The 18,865-nt window shown below is 51.8% G+C and overlaps 1 protein-coding gene across 3 annotated transcripts in view; it reads left to right on the top strand.

Moving 5' to 3' along the window:
- Nucleotides 1–20: 20 nt before the first annotated feature.
- SH3GL1 (SH3 domain containing GRB2 like 1, endophilin A2) overlaps nt 21–18,865 on the top strand; it is a 30,601-nt gene continuing 11,756 nt past the window's right edge. For all 3 annotated transcript variants that reach the window (XM_049808171.1, XM_049808170.1, XM_049808169.1), the window contains exon 1: nt 21–157. In XM_049808171.1, coding sequence (XP_049664128.1) covers nt 113–157 — 45 coding nt within the window. In that variant the 5' untranslated portion in view covers nt 21–112. The remainder of the gene's footprint in view (nt 158–18,865) is intronic.

Below are 18,865 nucleotides of genomic sequence, written 5' to 3'. Positions count from 1 at the left end.
CGGGGCGGGGCGGGGCGGGAGCTTCCGTGGCGGCGGCGGCGGCGGAAGCGGCCAGCGGCCGGGCCGGGCTCCTGCGTGCCGAGGTGTCCCTCGGCGGCCGGCAGTTGGCAGCATGTCGGTGGCGGGGTTGAAGAAGCAGTTCTACAAGGCGAGCCAGGTGAGAGCACCGGGGATCGGTTATTCCTCCCGACGACCGCGATCCGGGGCTGGTCGCCCTTTACTTATCAGGCGCCCGCTGCTCAGCCTCGGTGACCTCCCCTCCCTCCCTCGCCGCTGCCGCCTGTCCGGGACGGCTCGGTGGTACCCGCCGTTATCCTCTCCCCGGTATCCCGGTCCGGTCCCCGTCTGTATCCGCCGGTCGTCTCCCCCCGGGACCCCTGCCCGGTGGCCCCTCGCCAACGTCCGGTGTTTCCCCCGTCCCCCGGTATCCCAGTCTCCTCCCTCCCTGCCAGCCCCCGGTTCTCCAGGTGCCCCCCAGCACCCCTTCTTCCCCTCCCCCCGGTGGCTCCTGGCCATCCCGGGGCTCGGTGTGTCGTTCCCCGCCCCCCCGCCGTGGCGAGGCAGGGCCAGCCCTGCGTGGGCTGTCAGCGGAGCAGGGTGCCGCAGTGTCCTCGCTGTGGCCCCCTCGGATGCTCCCCAAACGCTCAGGGGATCCTGGGGGGTCCCGGGGACGGTCCTGTACCCCCCACCGGGCCGGGGGTGTTGGAGGGACCCCAGTAGAAAAATGCATCCACTGTGGACCAGAGGGTCCTGGAGTTTGGGTGCTGGTCGTGGCCAAGGTCCAGGTGGGTGTCATGGTGGGGGTGGGCTGCCCACTTTCCCCAAAAACGGTCCGTGCCCACGGCACGGAGAGGGAACGGATCCAGCCTGCTCAGCCCCAGACCCACACCGGCTTTGCGGGCGATGGCGGTGAAGCACCTCAACAGCCGAGATGCCCTTGGACTTTGTAAGCGGAGCGGGATTTTTAAGGGAAAAGCCCTGGAAGGTGGTGGCCGGGCAGGGTTTGAGGCCGTAGCTGGGAGTCACCGGCCCCGTTAAACTCGGATGGCAGCTGCAGCCCAACCTCGGGAAGCTCCCGCTTCCTGAAGAGCAGCTGGCGGCAGGACCGGGAAAGGATTTTGGGGCTTGGCGAGAGAGCCCGGAGCCCCGGCCCGCACGGGAAACGTCTGGGGGACGTTGGAAAAAACTTGTCAGATGGGTGATTTTTAGCCAAGCGAAAATTGATCTCGTCATTGATTGCTCTGGTGGTAAACAACGAGTTTATGTCATCCTAAAGAGAAGATGGTGAAGTCTGGCCCCTCACAGGTCGGGGGGCTGCAGCTCTTCCCCCCAGATGTGGGAATCTGCTTCTAATGGGGTTTGTAAACACCTTCTTCCTCACCTTCTGCGTGAGGGGTGGCCGTTCTCGATACCCCCAAGCAGAGTTATCCTTCCCGGTGCTTGTGAACGGCGCTGAAATCAGCAGTTGGGAATTTTTTTTAATGTATTTTTGGCATGGTTCGGGAATCGCAAATACTCCTCTGCTTCCCGCGGTCACTGCTTTTCTGTCCCTGTTTTAAATTTAAGATGAATTTTGCACAGATATACCACCAGATCGTGTTTTCCAGGCACGAAGTTTAAACCCCTTTAAGGTCAGCCCAAGCATGTTTGCTACGTGTGTTGCCTCCTTTCTTGGCCATATTTATGAAAAAGCATTTTGCTTAAACAGCAAAGCAAAATAACAGATTCCTTAAGTCATTCCCCCACCCCCTTTCTCGCAAAACCCTGCATCGTGGGATTTTTTTACGACTTCCATGGGAGAAGGTTGTGCTGAAAACTCCGTGTAGGAGGATTTTGCTGGCGTGGATGTGCCGTGGTGGTGTCGTAGGGCAATTAGAGGTGAAGGCTCATCGATGAGTCAGGAGTAGCGTGTTTCTAAAGTCTAAAAACATCATTTTAAAACACCTGATGAAGGCTTCCTTGGGGGGATTTATTGTAAAGTGAAATCTTGTGTGGTCTTTGGTTTTTTTTTTCTGTTACAGGTGTATTTTTTTCTTAAAAGGAACCATTTTGGCTGCTTGTGGAAAAACTAAACTCGGCACAGCTGTCCAGGGAGAAGTAACTTGCCCAACGCACAGACTCGGTGGCCCACTTGCCTCCTGAGTGCATGTACTTCACTTGAGCGCTTAGACTGCGTTCAGTGGCGTATTAAATTGGGAGATAAGGTGTATTCACAATTGCGTAGTGTGTATTTGCAACTGCATCGTGAATTCTTTCACAGCTCTTGTTGCCGCAGGGTTTTGGGAACTGATTTAATCCGAAGAAGCTGGGTTTGGTGTGAGGTTTTCCACCGATATCGGTGAAGTGACTTGCTTTGCAGGGATGCGAGGGATGCAGTCCTCTTTCAGAGGTGCTGCCGCCCCTTTTGCAGTGCCCTGGTGACCGGCACACGGGTATCTACGCTTTAGAGATGCTTTAACTGGAAACTGGGAGTGACTGGTTCCAGTTCAGCCATTTTTCTGTCTTCTCCTCTCCTTTCCCTTTCCACCCTTCTTCCCTTTCCCTCCACCGGTCCCACTCCTCAGCCACCCCTTGGCTGAAGGAGAAGAGGATTAGTTATTTTTTGGCTCCCTTAAAGCTGTCGGACTCTGCCAAAACCAAACATGTGGAAGATCTTTCCTAAAATGTTATGTTTCATTCCACGTCTGTTGTTAATTGAAGGAAAATGGAGCCAGAACCAAGGTCTGCAAGGACCTCGGCACCGCTGGAGCGGCAGGTTTGGGATTCCCCCTGCCTCCCTGCATGACGAGGGGACCAGTTCAGCCTCCTCGGTAGCTGGAGGGAGCAGGGCTTGGCTCGTGGGCTTCTGTCGTCTGATTCCTGCGGGCCCACGTCTCCCCTGGGTGAGGCAGCCAGGCGCCCACATGCAGGAGAGCGCCAAGATAGTATCCTGAAAAAAAAAAAAAGAAAAAGTCACACTGGCAAATGCTGCAGATGGTGAGCAGTTCTGTGTGTGCGTCCAGAACAGGTTTTGCTAGTTCATAGCAAAATGTTCTTTAAAAGAAAAAAAAAAAAAAAGCTGTAGAAAACATTCTCGCAAAAGGAAGGAGGAGAAATAACAACAACAGCGGCAGCTTTGAGCTCTGGCATCGCGAGCTGGGAGCAGGGTGGGAAGTCCCTGCTTGCAGGTACGAGACCATCCAGTCCTGGGTACCATCCAGCCTTGATCCATCAGTATCCACTCAGGAATTTGCAGGAACCTGGCGGTGTAGAAATGGCTTAATTTGCACCATTTTCTTTTTATACAGACCGATGTAAGTCCTAAAAGCCTGCAAAACTTTTCATTAACCAGTAGATAGGGCAGGCTGCACAAAGCAGGGCACCTGCCTGTGCCGTTCCTGGGCAAATTTGATGCTCACTGGGTGTAAGTGGGTTTGTCACTACTTGCACGTAGCGCAGCAGCCCTGCCTGGCACCGGCAGGTTTATCACCCATGGGTTTGAAGGGACAAGCCCTAGGGTGGAGGCAGTGCTGTTGTGATATGGTGTTAGTAAACGCAGCCCTTCCCTCCGTGACAGCAGGACTGTCCTACCTGGGGTTATACACCGCCTGACAGCGCGGAGGCAGGAGAAGCAACACAGCCCGCTCGCTGGGGACGGGTCTAATCCGGGGAGTGGAGTGTGGTACCCTTATCCATAGTCCGTCTTCGTGTGGTATTGCCGCGGCTCCCGGCGCAGCTGCTTTGGGTGCTGCCCCGCGGATGCAGGGAGCCGGAGCAGGGAGCATCCCTCTCCGTTGGGCAGGGCCAACAGGTCTGCTCTGCTCTGGGCAGTCATGGCTCAGCAGGTGACCAAGGCACGGCAAGAATGAGCTTGCCAAATACTGTCATTTTGGCTGTAACAGAGCCCTTCTGGGGACACAAGACATGTTTTTGTATGCCAGCGGTTCGGCTCGGGGAGCAGACTCGGGCCAAGCAAGGGTGAGCGAGGGAAGACAGCATCGCTTTTTTAAAGCGGGCTGGTATTCAGCCCTGGGCGCTGCTGTTATCCTGAACAGGATTAACGTGCTCCCAAAGCCTGTGTGGTCCAAGCCTAAACCCTGCTAGGCCTGCCTGGGCTTAGGAACTCGGGTAGCAAGCGGTGGCTCGTGCCCTGCTGTGCCTGGCGAGTCCTGGCCCGAGACACAGGCCAGCAACCTCCTCCTCCACATGTGAAGTACAAAAGCCATTTTCCAAAAGACGGAGAGGCGAGTGCTAATTAAAACTAGCAAGCCCTTGACATGCATGCTTTTTCCTGAGTTTGATGACTGCTCTCAAGGCTTCTGAAGATATTTTTGAACATAAATAGCTACCGCTTGCTTTCTGCCTGGCCTGAGAGCTCAGGATGTGCTCTGTAGCGTCCAACAGCCATTTCAGCCCAGAAGGCCCACGCGATTCCCCAGCTCTGTACATCAGCAATGTATGCTTTCCGGCCAGTTCTTAATGAGCCCTAAGAGCTTCCTTCCCCGCAGCTTGGCACCCAGGTGCTGCAATGCGATAGCATCTGCTCCGAAGGCTGAGGCAGAGGAATCTGCTCCTAGATGCGCTGCACAGGGACTGTTTGGTGACAGGGGACAGAGTGCAGCTGGCGGGCAGGGATGGCATTTCTCTGTGTTAGTTTTTTGTGGGTTTGGTTTTTTTTTTTTGGCCTTCATGGTCATTTGCTCTTGCCCATGCTGGATTGCGACTTCCTTTCCTTCTGTTTGGGTGAGGTCCTTTCTGCAGTGGCCTTGCGCTGTGCTTTCAGATAGGGTTTTTCTCCTCCCTTTCCCAGATGATACCTTTTAACAGCTACCTTTTATATTTTTAAGGATAAGTCAGTCCTTCTAGCATCTGGCTCTCTGGGGCTTTCTCTTGTAGGCATGAGATGCTTTTCCGCTCGCTGCCTTTGCTCTGTACACAGATGGGTGGTGGGTTTCTCCAGACATTGCAGATGCTCTGTGCAGCACAGGATCTCCTGCTGGAAGAGCAATGGGAAGGGCAGCGTGCAGAATAACCTTCCACGCGGAAAACCAAATCCACGAGGCCCCTTTCCCCGGCTAGAGCTTGTCTGTTGGTGCCCTGTCTTGCTGCAGATGGTTTTGATTGTGCCTGCCCTCCAGCTCTAGCTCGCTCACACTTTGGTGGAGACTGACACACCCCAAGTTCGTCTGCACATTTTCGCTCAAACTCGCCGGTGTCAGAGTTTAAACCATGGATGGTGTCGGGCTGGAGAGGAACTGCAGAGCTGGGAGAACAGAGGTTCGTGCTCCTGCTGCTGACCATCCTGCAGGGCAGTTATCACAGTGGCAGAGAGATCACAGAATCCTCAAACGGTTTGGGTTGGAAAGGACCTTTGAAGGTCATCTAGTCCAACCGTCCTGCCATAAGCAGGGACATCAACTAGATCAGGTTGCTCAGAGCCCCGTCCAACCTGACCTTGAATGTTTCCAGGGATGGGGCATCAGCCACCTCTCTCTGGGCAACCTGTGCCTGTGTCTCACCACCCTCATCATAAAAAATGTCTTCCTTACATCTCAGGTCTTCTGGTTCTATTAGATCTTCACCTGCTGCAGCTTTTTGGCCAGTGGATGCGAGCTGAAGTTCTTAGGATGGTGCCAGTGCCCAGAGACATTAAAGGGGTGCACAGCCCCCTGAGACCAGTCTCTGCTCTGCAGTGGCATCAGAACTTCATGCTGACTTGTCTTGAATCCTCCAACAATTAGTAAAGCCAAGAGTGGACCTGAGATGCTCCGTGCGGTGGCTTCACTGCTTTTCCAGAAAGACGAGGCGAGAGGTACGAGCGTGTGCAGGCAGCAGCTTGGGCAGGGCAGCGGGGCTGCCTGCCCCATCCATGGATGGAATCTTGGGGAAGCCTTTGCTGGTGCACTGGGGCTGAGACTTCATCCAGGAGAGCACCCAGAGTTGCCAATGGAGGAACCAGGCACCCAAGGGGGGTTTAAGGTGCTATTTTGGGCTCATGTGTTCTTTTTGAGCTTTTCCGGTGGATTTTGCACACTCATGCAAAAGCGAGTTGGCCTGTCCCTCTGCGGCAGGGTCCGAGGAGCAGGAGGAGATCCTGGGAGCAGGTCACAGCTTGGCTTTTCTGCTGCAGCGGTGGCTGTGCTTTGATGACAAAGGCAGAATGAGGACCGGGTGCCGCAATGGCACGGTGAGCAGGTAATTCCTGGGGGAGGTAGTTGGCAGTGTCGGGCTTTAAGTTCCTGATCTATAAATGGGAATTTGGACTGGGGAGTCAAGGGATTTTGCTGATTTCCTGCCAGCCTGACCTTCCCTCCCACAGCACCCAGTGTTTGCTCTATTAATATTAACCTGGGCTTAACAAGTCCCCTGCAGCCTCCCTAGTTTATCTTTCGATATTAATCTGCTCCTGAGGCTGGAGGAAAGCCGGATTTGCTCAAGCACAGTGTGACGTCCCGCTGGCTCAGCTTGCCAGCCGGGGTCTGTCCAGGGGGGAGTCATATTCGGCAGTCAGCCTGAGCATCCTCGCTTGACACCCTGAAGCCCCGAGCAGTTTGCTGTTGCTGGAGACGGGTGTTTCGGTGATGCGTGTGTTTGCAGATCCACATATGGCAGGTGAAAAAGTGAAGGACACATGTCGGCAAACCTCTTAGTGAAGGGGACTAGACTTCAGCGCGTCCCTCTTCTAGCCTAGGTGATGATGATTGAATACTTGCGGAGATGCCTGCTGTCACGTCTAGCTAAAATGACTGCGTGCAGGATATATTTTCGTATTAACTCCCTCTCCTTTTCTTGCATGATTTGTTGTCAAAGTGCCCGGCACGGTGACGTTGTTCGGCTGGTTAATCGTTGTCAGAGCTGAGCTGAGCAGCCCTGTAACAGAGCGGTTTTCAGCTTTTCTTAGTATTGTTCAGCCTGTCTGGAGTCACAGGCAGGGGATGGCTCATGTCTCTGCATCAGTTACTCTAACTTGGCCTTTTTTTTTTTTTTTCTCCCCCCCTTTTAAGATTGCTTTCACGGCCATTGGGCTCTAACAGTAACAAGAACTCAGATTCTTGGAAGGCGAAGACAGAAAACAGAGGTGGAAAACTCCAGCTCTCCGTACCCTGCTCCGTTTGCTCCCCTTCTCGTTTCTAATGTCAGACAGGGAAAGTGTTATCCTGGTTTGCAGCTGGGGGAATCTGGGACGCAGGAAGGATACGTGACTCAGGGCTGGGGGGGATTGTGTGGCATTAGGAGCGCTGATTCCTCGTCATCATCTCGCTCTGTGTGGTGATGCCTGTCCATCTGCCTTGGGGCTTTCTGTCTAAAATGATCTATTTATCTATCTGTTTTCACAGGTTATGGGTGAACTATTGAAAGTGGACGGTGCCAAGGGGGATGGTTTCTGGATGCGGTGGAAGGAAATCCTTCCTCCCCCTTCTCCCTGCCAATACTTTCCTCCTGGGAAAGAGCAAAACAGGGATGAGATCAGGCAGGCTGGCTTGTAAAAGCTGATTCATTTCTCTAGCACTTTTTTTTTTTTTTTTCTTTCCATCTCTCCCCCATCCCTACATATGCCAGTGCCTTTTGCCAGGGCTCGCAGCCCCATCCAAGCCCCGGGTGGTAAAACTGCAGGAACGGCAGCCCGGGCTGGGAGCAGGGCAGCTCTTCCTGCCCGAGACTGCAGAAATACCAGCGTAAAAATCAAAACTATGGGCTGCCTCAGTGGACTCGATGCCCCCCGGGGAGGGAATTTGTGTGCAGTGGGGTGTGAGGGGTTATTACAAGACCTGAGCCTGCCGCAGCCTGCATCGATGTTGCTGTCCCTTCTGGAGAAGACTGCTGGTTTGCACCGTTCCCCAGCAGGATGCCAAACTACCAAAAAGACCAGAAATAAAATAAATCTGTAATCCAGAAGGTCTTGGGTTTGTAATGCCAGCTGAACTCATTCACATGGAAACTCAGTGATGCATTTAGACACTGATGCTGTTTCATAAGACTCCTGCGTTGCAGAGGGCTGCGCTTGTGGTCCTTTCCATCTCTTTAACTGTGCTGATTAAATCGTCAGCCTGAGCTGTGAAATCAGGGGCCCAGAGCTGGAGCATGCGGGAGGTTGCTCCTGTCAACGGGGGTGACTTTTCCTGCAGATCTGCTCCCTCCTGAGCTGTGTGTCCCCCCCCCACTGCCATGGCTGTGTCCCAGCCTTCCCCCCCAAGACCAGATGAGTCTCTGTGCAGAGCCGAAGCGGATAGGGAAGGATCCGGGCTCATCAGGTTGGGAAAGCCCCGCAGCATCGCCTAGCTTCTCTTTTCATAAACAGCTGTGTGACATGACTTAGTGCAGGATTCAGCCCTTCTTGACTTCTCCCTGTGATTATAAAAGCGGTAATTAAATTTTTTTTTTTTTAAAGGTTTCCTCTTCCTCTCGCCCCCCCCACCCCCATCCCTTTAGTCAACGATCCCGTGGCTTTCAGGAACAGGTTCCTGTTGACAGGAAAGGGCCGTGTTTGGACCAAGCTGGAGGGATAAAACCAGCTGCTCTTGGGATCCTCTCCAGCAGCCGCATGGTTTCGTTGCTGGATGTGGGTTTGCCGATAGTGCCCGGGGGTGCTGGCAAGGTCTTCGACCTGCTGGAGCGCAGGCAGGGGCGTCCCCATCGCACTGCGGCTCTCCCAGAGCGGGGGGACAACACGTGGTCGCCTGAGGTCCTGGACCTGCCCTGCTGCTCCTCTTGCAGCAGATAGAGAGTCCATCAAGAGAGAGCCTGGGCTGCTCCTGCCTCCAAGAAAAGCCTTCTAGCCCATGGCGTGTGTAATTAGCTTTGTTGCCGATATCTTATTAACAGAACTAGTCTTTTTTCTTTTAAAGCCACTGGGAATTTTAGAATCTTCCTATCTCCTAATACCTGGCTATTAATAAAGTTCATGATACTGTCACTAATTAGATTGCTTTTCTGCTAAAAAAAAAAAAAAAAATGAATTAAGCGCATCTCCATAATGAAATTCTGTCTTTCAGACAGAAGATAAAATTTGCATGATTAAAGCTTTAAAGGGCTTTTTTCTGATTGAGAAAATGCTTCATAATTCATTCTAGAGCTTGAAAACCAGCCTGTATCTTCTTGTTGGCCCAGACTTTATTCATCCATGATAATTTATTAACTGCTTTCTTGACCAAATCTGGTTTGGCTTTACAGGACTAGCTATATTTAAACTTAATCTTGCCACCTTCATGACAAAAAAGGCAGAAAAATGATGAACGATTGATTATCTACGTACAAAGCAAATCCACTGCGTAAGAAGGTGCTGTTCTTGCCAAACATTCCCACCCACCCACCCCCCCCAATTTTCTTAGCTGTAAGCTCCGTGGTGGAGCATTTAGAAAACATCTTGTTTGTTGCCAGCGCGTGTCTGTGCACATGCTTTTGGGTGGACTTAGGGGGCACTGGGCAGGCACAAATCTGGAATGCCAGATGTTGGTGTAGCTATTCTCATAATAAAGCTCCTCCTAATTGTATTGGGTGAATTTTAAAGGCCAAAGGAGTCTGCACTTTTGTGCTTGACAGGGATAACATAATCTAAATGTTATCTACCAGAATTTCTGGTACACCTATTGCTCTGGCTGCAGGGCAGCAAGGTAATAGTGATGCATTGGTAGTGTCAGTGTCATCTGCAGAGTAAAAGTGAACTGCGAAGTGCTGGGAGGGATTTTTTCCACATTTAAACCATTCTGAAATGAGTATTAGCAAGTGTTGTGATGTGCAGCAAGAAAAAATATGGGTTCAGCATCATCTTGCCTGGGCTGGAAGCACGACAGAGTGCCTGGATGTGGGGAAGGCCGCCGTGCAGAGCTCTTGGAGGAACTGATAGAGGAGCAGGAGTTTGATCTGGTCCAACACCCGTTGCTGGCTTGCTCCTGGCAGTCTTATGGATGTCTGTTCACTCGTTCCCACTCTCGTTTTCCTTAGGATGCTGTGCTCTGGTCTGATAGCCACTAAGCTTTTCCTAGTATTCAAATTAACAAGGAAAACACGTATTTATAGTGTTCTCAATTATTTCTCTCCCTCTTTGATGTTTGTGTACACTGAGATATCGCTAGGTCCGCCCTGGAGTTTTTGCTTGGCCAATGCTGTCCGTGTTAAACGTGCTCTGCATGGGGTTCCCTCTGCCCCCTCCAAGCCAGGAAGAGGATTTTTTGCCTTCCCTTTGATGGAGTTGAGCTCCTGCCTGAGCTCAGCATCTTTTTTGATCTCTCTTCTGCCTGTAAACCTGCCTGGGAACTCACCTTGACTCTTCCCTGAACTCATTAACGCTGTCTGCCACCCAAAACTGAACACGGCCGTGACTAAACTTTTTAGGTAATTGCTCTACATGTCCCATCAGCCTGGCTTGGTCTCGTCATGCTGCAAATCCGGAGGTTCTTCTGCCTCCTTCCCAGTTCCTTGATAGTCTCAGGGCTCTGTTGCTGGTTTTTTTGCTGGGTGATGCCAGTTAGTGTCACGCGCCCCAGGGAGGTGTTTTTTCATCTGTCTTGGTTTGCACGAGGAGCAGAAATCCCATCTGCTGCTTTTTTGCAAACTGTCCTACAGCCACAGTGTTTTCCCCAGGGACATACGGGTGTCGTAAGCACTCCTGTTCCTTTTTTTTTTCCCCTTTGCTTTTTGTGAAATCCCTAGGAGCAGCGTAAAGGCAGACAGTTGGGGCTGATGCTCGGTACGCCGACCGAAGGACAGGACTGCTGGTTTCTCTGCCTTGGTTTGTCATTGAAGCTTTGCAGAAGAGGAAACCGAGGACTGCAATTACTAGGAGGCACTTCTAGTGCTTTGTACTTTTATATCACATCTAATGAGCAGCTCCAAGTCACAAATGCGAGGAGCTGCTCGTCCTTTTCCCCTGGGTCTGCAAAGGTCGGGTGGAGTTGTTGAGGAATGATGGCTCAGCAGCTTTGCGAAAGTCAGGCTGTGATTCACTAAGGCTCTTCCAAGATAGGACGTAGGGAGGTTGGGCAGGAAATCTGGATGCAAGGCAAATATTCCACGTTTCCCCTCGGTTTAGTGGACTTCCTCTGAATTGCTGTAGTCACTGCAAGTGGGTGAGGAGAAGGGCAGTGCTGGGGGAGAGGAGAGCTGCTGCTGCTTTTTTTCCTTACATGTTTTTTGTTTTCCCTGTTAACTTGACCCAATTATATTTATATTTTTTTCCAGCTGAACAGCAATTATGTCTCATTTGGTACAGAGCATGTGAGAAGTAACTAATAATAGGAGAAAATATTTATGATGCAAGTGACTGTTGCTGACTGCTGGGAGGTGTCCCCTTCCCTGTAGCAAGAACATTTCAAGCGTCTCCCTGCAGTGAGAGCTGCGTATTGAAACCTTTCTCCTTCAGGGTGAGTCTGCTTTTAAGGCAGCATTGTGCCCTTTCGGCAGGCTGGCCCGTCCCTGGCTTGGCGTTAGCCCGGGCAAACCGAGCTGTCGGCTTCTGCTCGGGGAGGGAAGGAGGCACCATCTTCCTCCTGATGGAAGAGTTAGCTTGGAGAGCACCGAGACGAGCAGAGCCTCGTAAACAGGGATCACAACCACGATTTTAAATACTGTCATGCTGCAGACAAGGAAAGGACGAATCACCCAAGCAAGCAGGGAGCGGCTGCATTGCAGTGCATATGTATGCCCTTTTCTGGCCCGAGCTCTGCGAGTGTGACCTGCTGGCTGCTGCTTAAGTTACATTTTTTTTTTAATTCATGCTGTCCTCATTCCTCTGAGCCCATCTGCTGGATGGAGATGAGTCATTCGATAGCACTTTGAGTAGGTGATTTGACAGGTGGCTCCCTAGAAAGCTGTCTTTGCATGCAGCAGCTCTTCCTTTGCAATTTCTATATGATAAGATTACAACCTGAGGTCACTTTGAAGGCTTTCTGCTTTGTCGGGAGGGAAGGGAAGGAGCTCCTCATTGTTCTGGGCTGACCTTCCTGCTCAAAATCAAGGCAATTCCTCCGGCGTTGGGTGGAGAGTGGCTAGATCCCCATCTCAGATGGTGAGGGGGTGGAAAGCTCGGTTTGTTTCTGGACACGTTTTTCCTGGTGCACGTGTCTGGAGGCAGCAGAGCACCTCTACGTGCCTTTGCACAAGTACATCGCTGGTGCTTGGGTGGCAAGTCTCAGACAGGACTGGCCCTCCTTGTGACAGATGGGAACAGGAAAAATAAAGGCAAGAAAGCTCATGAGAAGATTGAGGGCTGGATAACAAAGTAAAAATGCTCCTGTGAGCTATGTATCAGGGAGAGCAGCCAACTTAGGTGGCCAGCGGAGCAGTCAGGTGCCCCAAGGCAGGTTAGATTCATGGTAGGGCTGATGTTAGGAGCCAGTAGCAGGGTCTTGCTCGGAGAGGCAGGAGGGTGAGAGCGTCAGCTGCCGTTCCTCTTTCTCTGGCTTGCCCCGCAACCCAGTGGGGATGTGAGAAGTGGTGAGACAGTGTCTGCCGAATCACACCCACCTTCTGTTTTTAGCTCTGCTGCTAACCTGCTCTTGACAGTAGGCAAATCGCTTCCTCTCATGCTCTTTCCTCTTCTAGCACTTGTCAATCTTCTCTCCTTAGAGTGGCGGCTTTTGGGGTGAGAAAGTCCAGTGGGTGCAGCAGTGCTCAGCATCACAAGAACCACGGAGCTAGCTGCTGGGTGCTTCCAGTAGCTGGGTGCTCTTCAGAGCATGGGGATCTGTTAGGGAACGTGCCTTCCTCTTCGTTACGAGGCTAGTGGTAATTGTTCATTCCTTGTTCCGCACAGTAAACACTTAGATCTGTTTTCTTCTCCTTAAAGTAGGTCAGAAGTTGCTCAGATTAGCGTGTGCTTTGCTGTGGGTGTGCCGTACTCTCCTTAAACTGGGGTGTCTGCTGCCTCTCAGCAGCGTCCTTCCTTAAGAAAGGATGCCTTCCATTTTTAATTGGAAAAAAGAAAAAGAAAAGCTTAAAGGCCTCTAAGGAGGCAGAATACGGTCAGATCTGTACAAAGCTAACGTGAACAGACAGAACTGCAGGCTGGCTGGGGAGAAAAGGGGTGTGCGCAGCGTTAAAGTTCTCGGTGGGTTTGCATCAGCTGCTGCTGCTCCACAGGAGCTGCCCGGCCGGTTGTCTCTTCCCAGTTCCCAGCCCCGTGTGCTCGCTGCCTTTGTGGCTGGGAACCAGAGATGTACCCGAAATGGTGAGGCCTCGACACGACGTATGCATGCTCTGGATCCCAACTGGTGTCTGCTGTCGGACCAGCACCTTCCAGTCTTGCCTTGTTTCCAAGGATTACGCCAGAAAGGTGACAATTAACTTTTAATGAGACACTTTGTGTTGGCGTGGACGGGCAACACATCAGAGCTCAGACATCTGCAGGGGATTGCCATCGGCCTTGAGACACCTCCCAGTACAAGCTGGTTCTGCAAGGAGCCTCTGCGGTGGCAGGGACGTGCGGGGTGCTCGGGGAGGACCTCCAGGTGTTTTCCAGGTGCTGCAGCTGGGCTTCGGCACCGCTGAGCTCCTGCCTCTCCTGGGCACGCTGTTGGAAATGGAGTGTGTTTCGAGGAGTCTTTTTTGGGGGCTCTGCAGCCCTGCCATTGCCAAGCCCCACTGACTGCAGCCGAGTGACTAAACCCATTTACTACCCATCTATTTTAAAGCTTAAATACACAATACACACGCAGCGACAGAGTGAATTGTCACGTTGGCTCCATGGAGCTGCGACCGCCCAGCTGCCTCTTACACCGTGATGATAAAGCGACCGGTGAAGATGACTGAAAATTACACTTAATGCCAGGGAGTCACGCCTTGCTGAGCTGGAGCGGTGGTGATGGCTTTATTTAGGTTTTATGGAGCATCCCACAGATCTGTGCCACTGGGCATGACTGAAACTGGGCACTAGCGATCCCAGTTAGCCCTGGTTTTCCTTGACTACTGCTTCTACATGTCTCTACCAGGCTGTCGTGTTCTACTCAAGCCCTCTTTATGTGGAGTTCAAAACATTTGCAGCACCTTTTTTAATTGTTTTGTGGGCTGGCTTTTTCCACTGGACTTGCCCTTTCCTGATGAAGGGAGCCAGGGTAAAGCTGCTTGTTTGTTTGCTCGTCTGTGGGTTTTTTTATTTCTGTTGAGAGGCAGAGTGTGGTGGGGAGGAAGAGGAAGGCTTTGATACATCAGCATCTGGAAGGATAAGGTTTTCATTCTACTGCAGGCAACTGTTTTGAATGCAAGGATGGCGTATGTTTGATGTGTTATAAATAGGGCTGACTGTTTGCTGTGGAAAAAGAAAGCAAGTTTAAAAAAATAAAATCGTTTTTGTGTTTTTCTTGGTGTGTTTTGCTTGTTTGAGGCTGAGGGAGTTAGGGATAATTTCCCATTTTAAAGTATCTAAAGGCTAAACAGCAGAATATCAAAATGAGGTATGTGAAGTCCCATGGGAAAGCTGCTTGTTAGCGGAAAATGACACCAGCTTATGGCTCCCACATCCGCAGGTTGGGCAGACGAGGACCTTCAGGTTGGGGTGTGCTGCAAATCTGCCCTCCTCTGGGTTTGGAGGTGCCTTGCAGGCGCTCCTTGGCTGGCAGAAGTTTGGCTGATGGCATCTTCCCTCTCAGTTTGTCATGAATTTTGTTGATGATGCTGCACAAAAATCTCCTTTTTCTTTTTTTTCTATGCATCTTTCACACCTCTGCCAACAGCAACCTCCGGGAGCGATGCAGCAAGGCCACGGTACAGAACAGCCCATGCCATTGCTCCGAGCTGGGACTGTCCATCTCTTCTCGGGGATCTGCTGCTCACAAAACCTTTCCCAATCTTCTATGCTCCTAAATTTATACAGGCTCATCCTGGCCAAACACACCTGCTGCGTGGCGAAATGTGCTTGGCGTGGGCTTGTGCCTGGCAGGAATGTTAATGGGGGTGATGCTGCAGCCAGCTACGAGAGAAATGCGGCTTTGGGGTGGGAGCGGGTGTGTCAGGGTCCTTCTCCAGGCATTTGGGATCTGTTTGGGTTTCAGTGACGGCATGGGCAGACTGATACCTGTCTGTCCGATCCATCTGGTTCGTGTAAGGATGCCCAGTGCGGTATAGTAAGGGATGGACACTCAGATTTCTTTACTTGCTGCAAGTTGTCCTGGCGCTGAGCGGATGGGATGAAGGAATGGTGGCTTTTGAGGAGGGGTGCGTGGATTTTGTGTTGTGAATTGGGAGCGGCTGCGCAGGCCTTCTTGTTTCTCTCCCACTCCCAGCTGTAAAAGAGAAGCCCTCTTCATTACGCCTTTCTTCCCCCTCTGTGTACACATACCATTCCTGCCTCTCCCCGTAGCCAACCTCCTGCTGCAGTAGTTAGTTAGTTTAAACAATAGGTCTTTCATTTCCGAAGATCTTCCACCATGCGCAGCCCTCCGGTGGGTTTTGAACAGCGAGGGGAAGTCGGGATCGTTCGCGTTCCCACGCCCCTGCGAAGGAAAGCGATGGAAGCCCCCGTGAGCAGCCCTTCGGTGGCAAGAAGTGGCCGTATCTCATCCCTCTGGATTAGCTCTCCTGCAGACGAAGCGGGCTGGATGCCGTGCTCCTGGTGATGCTCGCTGGGGTGGGAGCCGCTGCACCAGCCTTGAATTAAATGCACCTCCCTACTCTCTGATCTCAGGTCGGAGCTATCTAGGGCATATTTTAACTGCCAGTATCCTTTTAATTAAACATGGATGGGAAACGAGGGATTGATTCCTGGCTTCTCTGTTGGAGTTTGCGTGCACCGTCTGCTTCAGCCCTCTTCCCCCACCCTGCGGCGTGGTTGGGTTGGGATGCCAGGTAAACAGCCGTCCCGTTTTGAAGCAGGTTTTATCTTGCTGGGCTGTGATGCCCAACGATATTGCCTTGTGCTAATATTTGCTCTAGGAAGCATTTGGCTTCGGCTACTGTGGCAGTGCAGCTGAGGGCTTCTGCTCTGTCACTGCGCCCTGCAGGGCTTGCTTCAGGTTTAACCTATTAGTATGTGTTCCATCCTGGCGGGGCTGGGAAATTAAAGAAACCAGAGAGTATAGACTTGTTCTCATCTTTCACGCCGAGCCAGCTGATGCCCTTCAACATAAGCGTGCAAGAGAGTATTTGGGCCACTGAATTGGGTTAACGATTTGCATGTCTTGCCTTGCCAGTCCTCTCCCTGGCTTCACATCTGTCTTGGTTGCAGCGTTTGCAAGAGGTTAGGTCGCCAACTGGGGGAAGACAGATGTATCCCACATCTTCTCTTGGCTGCTCAAGAAATAAAAGTGCAGAAGAATCGTCACCTCATCCTTGTAGGAGTCCCCAAGTCGCTCCCTGGAGGAAGCTGTGCTGGGATGTGCGCTGGCAGCATTTCACCGACCATCTTCCAGTTCACTTGGGCCAAGCTGGATGCTACGGGCAGCGCGTGGATGCTTTTCCTTCCTCTCCTGTCCTGCAAGCAAAGGGCGAGCTTCCTGGTGAACTTAACGCTCCCCTGAGAAAGGCAGCCGCTTACTTGCCAGCCTTCGCAGGCTCTTTGCAGGCAGCGCGACGAGGTGCACGATGTGGCACTTGGAAACTTGGCTCCCAGTCGTGTCGTGAAGCTCTAGGTTAAACAAGGAGCCGGCGAGGCCTTCTCCTGGCTCGTGTCTTGGCTAGCGCCGTGGGGGAATCTGCATTACTTTGTCTTCTTGCCTGACAGATTTGGGAGCGTGGGGATAGGGATGGAGCCGCTGCGGATGGCGCACAGTCCCTCCTTCTTTCCTCCCGTGATGAAGCCTCCCAGTTTAATTAGAGCCAGCAGGGAGAGAACCTCAATCTTATTATTCCTTCACAGCAGGGCATCAGTAGCATTTCTTGGACGTCAAAAGGAGGATTAAATTAGTCTGCAAGTGAGGAGGTTTTTTACCTCCTTCACGTCTCTAGGCTTTCTGGGAGGGTGTTAAGCCTCCAAAATCACTGTGGTGATCAATGCCTTTGACATGGCATGCAGCCCCTGATTACAGCAGAGCTCCCTGCCAGAGGGGTTATTTGCAGCTTTCTTGGCTGCAAATCATGGGTGGGTGGGTAGAGAGAAGTGGGAATGGAATTGCTTGGGATAATTGCACCCTTCCCAGGTGTACTAACGAGTCAAGGAGGTTTCCGGAGCTGCGACCTTTGTGAAAGTGATCCGTGCCCCTTTCTGGTTGCGGAGGCTGCGGGACTTTTGGCAGGGGACAGGCGATGGCAGCTGGGAGCGAGCTTTGCTCTGCTGAGCTTGCCCTGGCAGGCAGAGCAACTGCTTCGTGGGGTTTTTTTCTAGACTTGGTGTGTCTAGAGAGGAACGCGTGCCTCCCCAGCTCGGAGCTGGCTTGCCAGGGTGTGTGCTGGCACCCCAAGTGTGGAGCAGGCGTCCAAAAAAAAAAAAAAAAAAAAAAGGCAAGAAATCACACTCGGATCGGTTGCCTATCTTTAGGCAGCTATGGGTTGATAATATCCCTTCGAGCCTCTTCCGTGTCCTCGCCGGACACGGCATGGCAGGGTGCAGGGCTGGGCCATCCTGGCATGCTCTTGCTGGGTCCTGTGGACCTGTGAAGACCTTATCTGAGGGTTAAGCAGGAAAATGAAATCCAGAGCTGACCTGGGCAAACCAGGAGAGCAGCAACCCTTTCCTTTCCCCCAGTGTCTAAATGTCAAGGGTGAACTACAGCAATCCCTCTTTGTCTGGCATCTCGGGTCCTTTGCTGAACTGTGCTTCCTCCGAAAGAGGAAAAAAAAGGCTTCCCTTAGTGCAGCGAGGCTCTGAGAGGCTCTTGCCTCCTTTGTCAGCCTTGTTGAACCCTCGTTTTGGCCCTGCAGTGATTGATGCTGTGCAGCTCCATGCTGAGCGGTCGGTTAGAATTGCTCTCTGTGCTCCCCAGCCTTTTCTCCGCAATGTCTGCGCTACCTCAGCAGCATTGAGCGATTGCTGATGTCTCCCCACCGAGATGCAAGAAGCTTATCAGCCGTGGCTGTGCTCTGAGCAACAATGTTTGTGCTCAGCACCAGAGCTGGGCGCTTGGTGTACTGAGCATCTTCGAATATGCGTGTTACTTTTTTTTCTCCTTCCTATTTTGGGGTCTGGAAATGGGATTTTGCTGAAACGCTAACGATCTTGTTCTTCTTTGTAATAACAAGCATTTCTTCTGTACGTCCTGCTTGGTAACTTCATTTTTGGGGCTGAGCACTGCGTGGAAGGTGCAAGCACACAGGGCAGAGTGGCTGGTGTGGTGTCTCTGAGGGCTTTTGAAACTGGATGATTACCTAAAGGTTCCCGCCCCCCCCAGCCCCTGCTTTCCTCAAGAAACCATTTTGAATCCCCATGGGAGCAGGAGTGTTTCAGAGGAAGAAAGACTTGATAAAATCACGTATTTGATGTTGAAGTAAACAAACTTGTATTGTTCATCCAGAACTGGAGTTTTGACTACAAACAGGAGAAATTCCTGGCAATGCCCTGTGGCAGGCGTCAAGTGCTTGGGAGTCAGTGCCTGTTTCCTAGACCACTTTTGATGTCTGTATAAGTAATTTGCTGTCCATTTGGACCAGTCTGGGGCAAGGTAATCACTAATTTTAGCTGATCTGTATGTCCTGCATCACCAGGCGCTGCCATTTGCTTTGCCACACCAGCATGGGGCTGGGAAGGAAATTTTCCTCTCCGTTTGGACTTCAGGGAAGGACACTTTTAGGTGGACTTAATAAGGCCCTTCTTATCTTTCAGCTCAGGCAGTTGAATGGTGAGGTTTAGGGAACAGGGGTCTTTCCTTAGACCAAGTGCTATTTAGGACTAAGTTGATAAGCCCTTCACACAAATAGCCAAAAGCAGCCCTGTCTTTGCAGCTTGTCAAACATCTCGCATTTTCACTAGTTTTAGAACGGGTGTCAGAGACGTTTTGATACATAGATTTGAAAATTTTACCAT

This window comes from Accipiter gentilis, chromosome 8 (genome assembly GCF_929443795.1).
Source record: "Accipiter gentilis chromosome 8, bAccGen1.1, whole genome shotgun sequence".
NCBI classification, from domain to species: domain Eukaryota; kingdom Metazoa; phylum Chordata; class Aves; order Accipitriformes; family Accipitridae; genus Astur; species Astur gentilis.
The sequence above is the reverse complement of the archived record's forward strand: the minus strand, read 5'-3'. Positions and strand labels throughout refer to the sequence as shown.